General features: G+C 50.0%; 1 protein-coding gene across 11 annotated transcripts in view; it reads left to right on the top strand.

Annotated features, from left to right (window-relative positions):
- Positions 1 to 321: 321 nt before the first annotated feature.
- Positions 322 to 10,335, top strand: part of UNC13B (unc-13 homolog B) — a gene marked incomplete at its 3' end in the record, with an annotated part of 165,867 nt that continues 155,853 nt past the window's right edge. For 8 of the 11 annotated variants that reach the window (XM_082241708.1, XM_082241705.1, XM_082241710.1 and 5 more), the window contains exon 1: positions 322 to 527. In XM_082241708.1, the coding sequence (XP_082097834.1) occupies positions 506 to 527 (22 nt within the window). In that variant the 5' untranslated portion in view covers positions 322 to 505. The remainder of the gene's footprint in view (positions 528 to 10,335) is intronic. The other 3 variants (XM_082241715.1, XM_082241706.1, XM_082241707.1) reach the window with 3 other exon arrangements.

Below are 10,335 nucleotides of genomic sequence, written 5' to 3'. Positions count from 1 at the left end.
CAACACGGCCCAGGCTGCGCGCCTTCCTTCCTTCCTTCCTTCCTTCCATCCCGCCCTCTTCCCCGGGGCGAGGGGGCTCCTGAGCGCGGGCAGAGCGCCTTTTCGCTCTCTCTCTCTCTCTCTCCGGCCGGGCAGGGGCGCCGGGGGGCGTGGCCTCGGCAGGTGCGGCGTCTGTCCGGCCTGGCCCCGCCCCTCCCGGGCGCGGCGATTGGCTGCGTGGCGGCGGCGGCGGCGTCGCCCTTGGCCACGGGGTCTCCGGCGCGCCTCCCGGTGGGCGCCGCTGGCCCGGCTGGCTCTCTGCTCCCGCCTGCCGCTCTCGGGCGCCGCGGGTTCGAGTCCCGGCCTGGGCGGGCGGGCGGGCGGGGGGCATGAGGAGGACGAGAGGCCCGGCGCCGCGCGGCACCGCCCCCCCGCAGCAGCAGAGGCCCCCGCGCCGCAGGAGGAGGAGGAGGCGGCGGCGCCCCGGAGGAGGAGGACGGCGCCCGGAGCCCGGCCCGCCCCAGCCATGTCCCTCCTCTGCGTCCGAGGTGAGTCCCAGGGGGCCGGGGAAGCGCCTCCGGGAGGAGGACCAAGAAGAAGAGGCTCCCGCCGGCGCCCAGACCCGTCAACCTCCCCCCCCCTCCTCACAAGACAAGGGGAAAGTGGGCAGCTCTGGTGACGCCCCCCCCCCAGAAGAAGGCGCCTCCTTCCCTCTCTTCTGCAGGGCTCGGCAGCCAAGGGGTTAATGCAGGCGGGGGGGGGGCGTTGTTGTTTGTTTGTGGTGCTGCTTCGGCGTCTCTCTCGCCCCCCCCCCCAGAAGATGCTCTTCCCCTCCGCCTCCCGGACCCCCAGCGCCCCTTCCTCTCCTCCTTCCCCCTCGGGAGAGACCCCCCAAGTGGGCCGGGGCTTCCCCCCTCCAGCTGTTGCTGGGGCAAAGGAGTGTGGCCCCCCCAGGGGGGGATGTGGGGAGGAGGGCGACGGGGTCAGACCCTGGGCCTTCAAGCCATAGCCGTCAACTTTTCCCTTTTTAAAGGGGAAATTCCCTTATTCCGAATAGGATTCCTCGCAAGGAAAGGGGAAAGGTGACAGCTATGCTTAAAGCTGCGAGTCCACTAGAGCCCTTGCCTCCTCTTTCCTCGAGTGCCCGCAGTAATAAAGCCCTGGGTTCAAAGAGCTCCCAAAAGTATTTCGATCAACTTTTCAGAAAAGAACTTGGGAGCTGGCAGAGGGAGACTTAAGGCAAGTTGGAAGCAGCCAAGGCGCTTGGTCCTGCGCTGACCAAAGGGCTCTCTGGGGTCAGGTGCAAGTTTCATTTGAGTGGCCAACGCTCTTATAGCAATACAAGGAAGTGAAATGAGGAGCTCCTTAATCTGGTGATGTCAGATGCTTGCACACCGGGCAGCAACACGGAAACAGCCCTCCTCTTACCTGTATTTTGGTAATAAAGGGCAAGTCAGGTGCCTAAGACAGCTCCCCCCCCCCGTTGTTTTTTTTGGCCAGGAACTACAGCATGTGAGGCTGCTTCTGAGAAAGTCCATTCCATTGTCAAAAAGCTATTAACTGCCGGAAAGTTATTCCCAATATTTAGTTGGAATCACCTTTCTTGCAACTTGAAGCCATTGACTTGGGTCCTACGCTCCGGAGCAGCAGAAAACAAGCTTGCTCCGTCCTCCATGTGGCAGTTCTGTAGAGAAGTGGGTCTGTACTAATGTATGTGCATGCCCACAACTCAGGATAACACGTCACACATGTGATGGATTGGACTGTAGTTTGCGAAAGGATGCTGGGCTGAACTTGTTAGTCTGTAAGGCAAGGGGGGAGGAGGGCTTATTTTAGACTCCCACTCACATCAGACTCAGCCAGTGGGGCCAGTGATGATGGATGTTGCCAGCCCACTCCATCAAGAGGGCCACAGGCTCCTCATCCTTCTTTTAACGTGGGAGTCGGTGGAGAAAAACCAAACACGTCACCTAAGAATACCAGTATCCTTAAAAGTCACAAATCCCATGTGAGTCCGCATAATTTTTGTGTGCCAAGGCTACATCATGTGCTTGCTGAAGCCTTCTTGTCCCTCGATTGTCCAAATGATGCGCTGAAGTAGGGGAAGAGAACATGCTGCCATTGTATTGCCGCCTTGTGGAGACGGGCAAGACAAGTGTGTAGATGCTGCGCGTGGCAGCCGTGTTGGTGAGCTGCTTTTAGGTCAGCTGTGGGTCTGGAAAGTCTGCATATGAAGTGGCTGGCTAAATTGGGGGACCTTTCTTCACAGTGCGCCGCTGATTTCTTGTGGTCTTGTTACTTTGGAACATAGGGAGCTTCTTCATACAGTGTCAGACCAATACTCCACCTATCTCAGTGTATAATGAGCCTGTTGACAAAGCAGCGGATGGGCATATGTTGTGCTTATTCTGCACAGCTTGAACTTTTCGGCCACTGGAAAACCGCCAGTGAGCAGAAAAGCAAAATGCACATGGCTTCTTTTCACCTGCTTCCTTGTTTGAGCGTTCAATATTTTCATTGTTGCGCTTGCCAGCTTGCATCTGCCAGTGTGTGTGAGAGAAGCCTACAGATCCCCTGTGCCACGGCAGTGCTGAGTGGAATAGGATTTGGCCAAAGCACTATAAAAATAAGCACTCTCGGCATCTATCTGCATATTTCTGAGCAGTGCTGTTTTAAGAGGAGCAGATGCTTTGCTGAAATCAGTGATTATCTAACTCTGAACTCAACTATAGCCATTCACATGTGGCTTTAGCTAGACAGCCCCCCTGCCTCCCCCATGCCTGAACCTCTGCTCTCTTAACCTGGGGAGGGGCAGGGGCAGGGAGAAAGGTGCTTCCTTAACTGAAGAGGGCCTTCTTTGTTTTCAAGGTTATGACTTATTGCTTTCTTATTGGCCTTGCACAGTCTCAATGCGTGGAAACATCAAGGATATTTGAGGCCTTACCAGGGGTAGCTTGCTTTTGCGGGGGGCGGGGGCTGGATAGTGTCTACAGGAGTTCTTGAGCCTTGCTTTGTTTCAGAGGTTAGGCAGAACCTTTTCTTCAAAATCTGCAGTTTAGCTTTCTAGGTTACAATACACTGTTTCTTGTGGACCACCTCCAGTCATTGAGCAGAAAAAAAAATGCTGCATGCACAAAGTGATTTACGAAGGGTGGTAAACAAGAAGAAACACCTCCAAAAGAATAGGAATAAAGGCACTTGATGCACAAGCTGTAGTTTTTACATTGCAAAGGCTTGGTTCCAGCTTTCGAAACTCAGGTGTATAAGCTAGGTGCCCAGCAAAAAAGACCCAGTGACAGGTAGGTCTCCAACAGTGAAAGTGCTCGATGGACCTCGGGGGGAAGGAAATTGCACAACTTACACCCACCCCCAAAATACTGCCTCCCAATCCAGGATTCCCAGGGCAGGGTGAACCTAACTCAGCCCAAATCCTTACAGCAAATACCAGAGGAATGATGTTTTTCTTTTAGCAAATAGTTAAATAAAATAAACAAACATGAAATAAGAAACCATAACTAATAAAACATCAGAACTACAGCTAAGAACATAAACTACAATAACACGTATTAATGGTGTCTTTTATCATGTGGACTACAAACATAAGTGAAACTCCTTAAAAACAAACTCATGGGAACAACTATATAGCTACCGTGACTATATCTACATCTAAAAGATCAAGATGAAACTTAATCCAAACCATACATGAAAGACAGTGCCGTATATAAACACCTCCACCAAGACAAATCGGGCACCTGTGATAGTCCCCTCCCAACCAAATCCAGCCCAAACAGACCATCGGTCCCTCATTCCTCCAAGAGTTCCACAGCTTGAGCAACTCCTTCCACATCCGCTGCAAAGAGCAGTTCTATGCTTCCCTGTGGAAGATTTCTACACGATTCCCAACCAAGTGTTCAGTGTCCTATTCGGTATCCAACTACACCATTCCCCCACCCCATTTTGGGGGGTTTTGGGACACCCAAACACCACATGTTTTCCCCTTAAATATTTTTTGTACAGTCATGCCTCATGTTATGTTTGCTTCAGGTTCCTCGTTTTCAGGTTGCGTCCTGCGGCAACCCGGAAGTACTGGAAAGGGTTACTACCGGGTTTCGCCGCTCGTGCATATGCAGACGTGCAAAAGAATGTTATGTGCATGCGCAGAAGCGGTGAATTGCGATTTGCGCGTGCGCAGACGCGGGTTGCGTTCTTTTCAGGCTGCGAACGGGCCTCCGGAACGGATCCCGTTTGCAGCCAGAGGTACCACTGTGCTTGGGCCAACCCTGAGGTTCCCTTGCGACTGCCTTGTTCTCGTCTATTGGTGGTGCTCTTTTGGCTGCATAAGATCCAGTCCATGGAGAACAAGTTTGCTATTGGTATAAAAGTAGTAATTGTCTTCCCACATCCTTCTCCTCTTGCCGTTTCTTCCAGAGCAGGAGATTTAACGGTGTCTTTGTTTTCGCCCCTGTTGCTACCATTAGAGGTTGAAGGGGGGCAGTGTTGCAGCCTGCCATGGGTGGACCATTCTGAAGTAAACCCAAGGGAGAGGGAAGACGCGGTTGCAGCGTGTTGATTTTGGAACTGGCCATTAATTTTGTTAGCGATAACTGGGTTTTGACGTAAATGCTCATGAGCGTCATGCATATTTATGCGCTACCAGTGCTTGGGGAGTTTTACCTTTAAAAAGAGAGTTCAGTTTTAAACTACAGTGTCTGTGCATTTAGAATACTTTTAATATTGGAACAAGAGCGGATGCAAGGGAGTGATCAAAGAAGAGCGACATGGGGGGGGGGGCAACATGTTTTGGTCACTGACACGGACCACCAGGCACCAACAGTCTTCCTGTTTTCACTCTGCAGAAACTCTGGCTGTAACCCATGGCTGGAGGGTTGTGTTAGCTGTTTGTGATGAAAAGATATGCTTTACGCGAAGAGTTGCATGTGAATCTTCACTTGTCCGGCTGGCAGCATTTGAAGGGCAAGTGCTATTTAAAAACTCCTCCAGGCAGCGTCTGCATGGAGGCCCCATAGCTCTTGTCACCCTCACAGTCAAGACAGATCCAACTGAAGGACCAGCCACCTGCCTCCTTCTTTCCCCAATACCACCTGCTCTTTGTGCAATACATTTCCTTAATTTTTTATTTTTTTTTTCATTTTACAGCAATCAACAAAAAAGATTTTTCACTACAAATTCCAGTACTGTATCTTATTTTGACCTCCCTCCCTCTCTTTCTGCTGTTTCTAATGTTGATATCATTTTTTCTGCATTTCCAAATTACCGCATTTTCCCTGTGCATAAGACGCCCCCTATTTTGTGGGACTCAAAATTAAGAAAATGGGGGGAGATTGCACCCATGTATGAGACTACCCCCCTTTTAACCCCTAAACGAGGTCCTCAGTTCCCCACCCTCTTAGCAATGCCCCTCTTTGAGGTCTTCCCGTTACTCTAACGGACCCAGGGGGTCTTGAGAGTCTTCTCTTTCTGGAAGATCTCCCCTCCTGACTGGAAGGAGACCCTGGTTTAGTCTGTCTTCCCGCAGCACCTGCTTCACCTGGCTCAGACTCAGCCCTCCATTTTGCTCCCGGACCCTCAACCCGCTCTTCCTATCTGAGCTGCGAGGCTCCTCCTTTTGGCTGTCGCTGGTCTCCTCAGGGTGGATGTTCCACTCAACTCAGAAGCAGCTCTCCATCAGGCAGACTCTCACCTAAGGCCACTCTCTCATCCAGTGTTAGAAACTCTGATATACAGTCACACCTCATGTTACGTCTGCTTCATGTTACGTTCTTTCAGGGTATGTCCTGTGGTGACCCGGAAGTACCAGAAAGGGTTACTTCCGGGTTTCGGCACTCGCGCATGCGCAGAAGCGCAAAATGACATCATGCGCAGAAGCGACAAATCACAACCTGCGCGTGCACAGACACGTCGCTGTGGGTTGCGTTCTGCTCAGGATGCGAACGGGGCTCCAGAATGGATCCTGTTCGCAACCAGAGGTACCACTGTATAAGTGAGGTGCCAAATGGCTCTTCGAATCAGGGTTAAAGTCGCCAGAGCAGAATGGCTACTTGGCATTTGGGGGCAGGTGGCTCCAAAGTCGTCTTTTTCGACACCGCTATCTGGTTCCTGGAATTCATTCTGATGGTGCAGACAGAATATCGCAGATAGAATTCGACAGGATGTGTTGCTAGTGGGTGAGAGCGGTCTAGATCCAAGGACCCCCCGGGGGAGACGTCAGGCACCATCCTGGCACCCGGGAATCTTCTCTTGGTCGCAAGTGGTGCATGGGCAATTTCTGTAAGCGAAATATTGTTTTTATTTATTTTCATGGTACAGAAGATAACTTTTGAGAAAACAATTGTTGCAACAGTAAACAACGGGTACAGACTTTTTATCATGCCATGTGTTAAAGTATCGTTCGATTGCTCTAAGAGATCACGCCACATTTTCCTGGGTGGAATCCTGCCACAGTCTGAACAATTTATGTACAGTACTCAATAAACATTTGACATGTGTTGTAAAAGGAATATGGATTGTGTTTGCCCTTTGCTGCTCTCACCTGGCATGTTAGTTTCTCAGCCAATACTATTGGCTGGGCTCTGTTATACCAAGAATCAATGTTTGGCCCAACATCCAACATCTGGCTATCTCCAGATGAGCAGCAGTCAGTAGAACGGCTAAGGGGTCATCTTTAGGATACTTTTGAGCAGACAGGATCCTAAGCCCAAGTAGTGCTAGTGCAGAGGACATTTCCATTGTTTTGTTGTGTATTGAGCTTATTTCTTAGAAGACAGCCTTCCAGAAGGCTTTGACAATGGCACTCCACCACCACATATGGAAATATATACCTTTGACTTAGCCTCCCCTCCGACAGTTGGGATTGACTTTCTTCCATGTTTGGGATAACCTCACCCGTGTATAATGCAGAAATTTTAACGAGGCTTCCTTTGTTTTTGCAGAAACCACAAAGCCACCCATTTTTTCTTTGGCCATATTCTAGTGTTATTAGAGCTTTATAACTTGGGTCAGCTGGAGGTTTGGGGTCTGGGGGGCTTGTGGGCTCTGCTCCGGGATCAGACCCTTCCTTCAGGACCTGTTCCGTTAGTAGGGACCAGTAGCCTCTCCTTGCCTCAGACTCGCCTCATGCTGTTGTCTTGAGTTTCTCTCTTCATGTTCGTTTGTGACCGTTTTCTTTTTTCTTAAAGCTTACCGTATTTTTTGCACCATAACACTCACTTTTTTCCTCCTAGAAAGTAAGGGGAAATGTCTGTGCGTGTTATGGAGGGAATGCCTACGGGTGGCATGCCTACGGGTTTTCCTCCTCTAAAAACTACGTGCGTGTTATGGTCGGGTGCGTGTTATAGAGCGAAAAATACGGTAGTTTACGTTTCAGTGAGCCACTTATTTTTCTCAAAGGAGAATAAGCTCTGCTGAGGAAAGGCGTAGAATGTCCTAAACTTGGGGGTGTGATGGGATATTCCCCGTTTGCCCTTTGGATTGGTTTTATTCATCATCCCCCGCGTCCACAACCATTTTGAAAGTGGCTCTCATCTCAAACCCGGCCCTGTCTCTGTGCCTCTCCCTCAGAACTGGATCATTTTATTTTCCCTCCCTCTTTGTAGCCATTCGGAGAGAGGCTTCCACCCTCCCTGGAATCCTGAGATCCTTTATCCCCAAACTCTCCTTCCTTCCTCCTTCCTGCCTCCCTCTGGAGATTTTGGGATCTTTCTTCCCTTGAGGTATCAGAGCACACAGGGCTCACTGCATCTCCACTGTGGTTTGCATTTGTCCCTTGGGGGGCGGGCGAAGTCCAAGTGTTGGGAGCTTGCAGCACCTGCTGTGGCTGCAGAGACCACAGCGGGAGAGTCGTGTTTTGTTGCAGCTGGGGCAGAGGAAGGTGCCCGGTTGTGTTGCTGCAGATGCACCAGGGCGTTTCTTCTCTTTTTGCTCCTCACAGCGGTCATTCCTCCTCTTGTCTCTGCTGTAGACGCACAACCTTAGTTGGATAAGAACCAGGCACCTTGCTTATCCGCATGTATTTCCCATAATGAACATAAGCTTCCCAATGTCAGGGTAGTTGCGTCCCGGGAGAGGGGGCTCCTCTGGTACGGTGCCTGTGTCAGTTCAGCTTCTGCCAGCATTCAGCTCCAGGTGCCAACACTTGACAGTTTTCCGTAGTCAAACATAATAAGAAGAGATGCAGAGGCAACTCTTCCCTGAAACCCTGCAGAGCCCCTGCCAGGCAGTGCAGGCCGCAAAGGTAGGAGGAGTGAGATGGGCGGACCAGGGGTCTCCCTCAGTACAAGCCGCATTCGAAACTCCCATTGTTCTAGGGGCATTTTGCAACAGGGAATTTCATTAGTGTGAGCAGTTTCTGAGCTCTGGGTGCAGTCCTGCGCCTAAGATTTCAGATTAAAACTTTAGAGTGGAAGGAGAGGGGGACCTTTTTCTGCCTCCCCACTGCCAGCTACTCTTCAAAGACAGGAGAAGAGACCCTCTTAAGAATATTAGGGGGGTGGGCAGGGGAAGGATTAGAGCATGTGAAAAAAGAACATAGTATTTTAGCTGCAGTTCATTCATTTTCTGTTTGTATTCTTGTTATTAAAAAAGTGTGCCTAGACATTCCGTTGCTGAGCGCATAACCTCAGTTTAAGGTGCCCTTTTGCTCCTAACTTTTCTATCTCAGTTTCTAACACTGATTACAAGGCCAACCCCCTTTGCTCCTGTATCTCCCCATCACTTCTTTGGCTGCGGCTTCTGCAAAATCCAAGCAGCGTTGTCTCTCCCTCATTTCCTCCCTTTATCACTTCCTATTGTGCTGTCGTCAATGAAAAGGTTCTCTCCACTTTGACATTGTTTGCTGGTTCAATGATCTCATCTGTTTGCTCCTCACCATTAAACTTTGTTCTGTGGCACCTTCATAAAGTTGGCCAAGCTTTTGCTCTGAAGAGGATTCCTCTTGAGAGTTTGATCTGAGAGTTATTTGCAGTAATTTAAAATGAGAGTATCTGATTCAGTATTCAGGAAAATGAATATGATTTTGTGGCACGGCAAGTGTTCAGCTTTAATTAAAACACTTCTAGTTAATTGAATCCTCCCTCCCTCCCCCTCCGTTGGATTTTTTTAAATGGGGAAAAACATCACTGCAAAAAATGAGGAAGAGGAAACCAATCCTTAAAGTGCACCCCCTCCTGTGGGAATAGAACTGGGGGGGGGGGCAATTAAGAGAGGCTGTTGGAGGGACAATTAATCATCTTTTTATCACTAATCCCCCCAGTTGCGCTCACCAGGAAGCAATAAAATGGACTGAACCCGAAGCAGGAAGTTTTTGCTTAAAGGCAAAGGAGCCTTTAAAAGCCTCTGCAGTCTCAAAAATGGGAGATGTCTGGCTTCATTGAGCCGAGAGTGAGGTCTGGATGATCTGTGAAATTGGGTGGGAAAACGTGGCAATGGGTGGCAATTGCAGAGAGCAGGTGTGGAAGCAGCCCTAGAGCTTGTGGCTGTTGCTTACAGGCAGCGCAGGCACCTTGGGGGCCAAATAGCACCTGTCCCCCCCTCTGCCCCTCTTCTGGAAGAGGAAGGAGCCAAGTGGCCCATGGCCTCCTCTCAGTCCTGCTGAGCAAAAGCCCAACCTAGTCCTTGCTCTCCTTTTCCAAATGTCTGCTTGCCCCACTGGATGGCTCAGTTGGTAGAGCATGAGACTCTTAATCCTAGGGTTGTGAGTTCGAGCCCCACATGGGGCGAAAGATTCCTGCATTGCGGGGGGTTGGACTAGATGATCCTGGTGGCCCCTTCCAGTGCTATGGTTCTACGACTGCCACAAAACATTTGGAGGTACGAACAATGTTGAAAGTCAGATCGTACGTGACCACCCTGATAGCATCATGAGCACAAACCATCCCAAAGGTGCAATGCTTGTGCTCCAACCGGTTGCATAAAGTCAGTGAGTTTGGCAGAGAAGTCCATACATTTGCAGGACTGTCTTGTCAGGGAAGGCTGCTTCTCATGAGCAAATAATTTTCCAATACAAAGGGATTTAACTTTAAACCAAATCTAATCAGAAACGTCTCCTTAGGGGAAGTTGCAAATTGAAATAGAATTCAATTTAGAATTTAACGTGCACATGCTTTGATGACAGGGAGGAGGATTGCATGGACTGTGGGGCAGTCATGGTTCTGGGCATGAAATTGACTTCCTAATTGCTTTTTGAAGAAATAACTGTATGTGCTTTTCAAAGCAGAATCTTCTTGGGATATTCCCATTCCTTAAAATGGCCTAAATTACGGTTTAAGTTCCCCTCCCCTCCCCTTTTTTTTGTTTGGGGAAGCAGGTCACCTGAAAGAATGGCCTGTCTCTCTTGCCAGC

Source organism: Podarcis vaucheri (assembly GCF_965113315.1).
Source record: "Podarcis vaucheri genome assembly, chromosome: 11".
Classification (NCBI taxonomy): Eukaryota; Metazoa; Chordata; class Lepidosauria; order Squamata; family Lacertidae; genus Podarcis; species Podarcis vaucheri.
The sequence above is the reverse complement of the archived record's forward strand: the minus strand, read 5'-3'. Positions and strand labels throughout refer to the sequence as shown.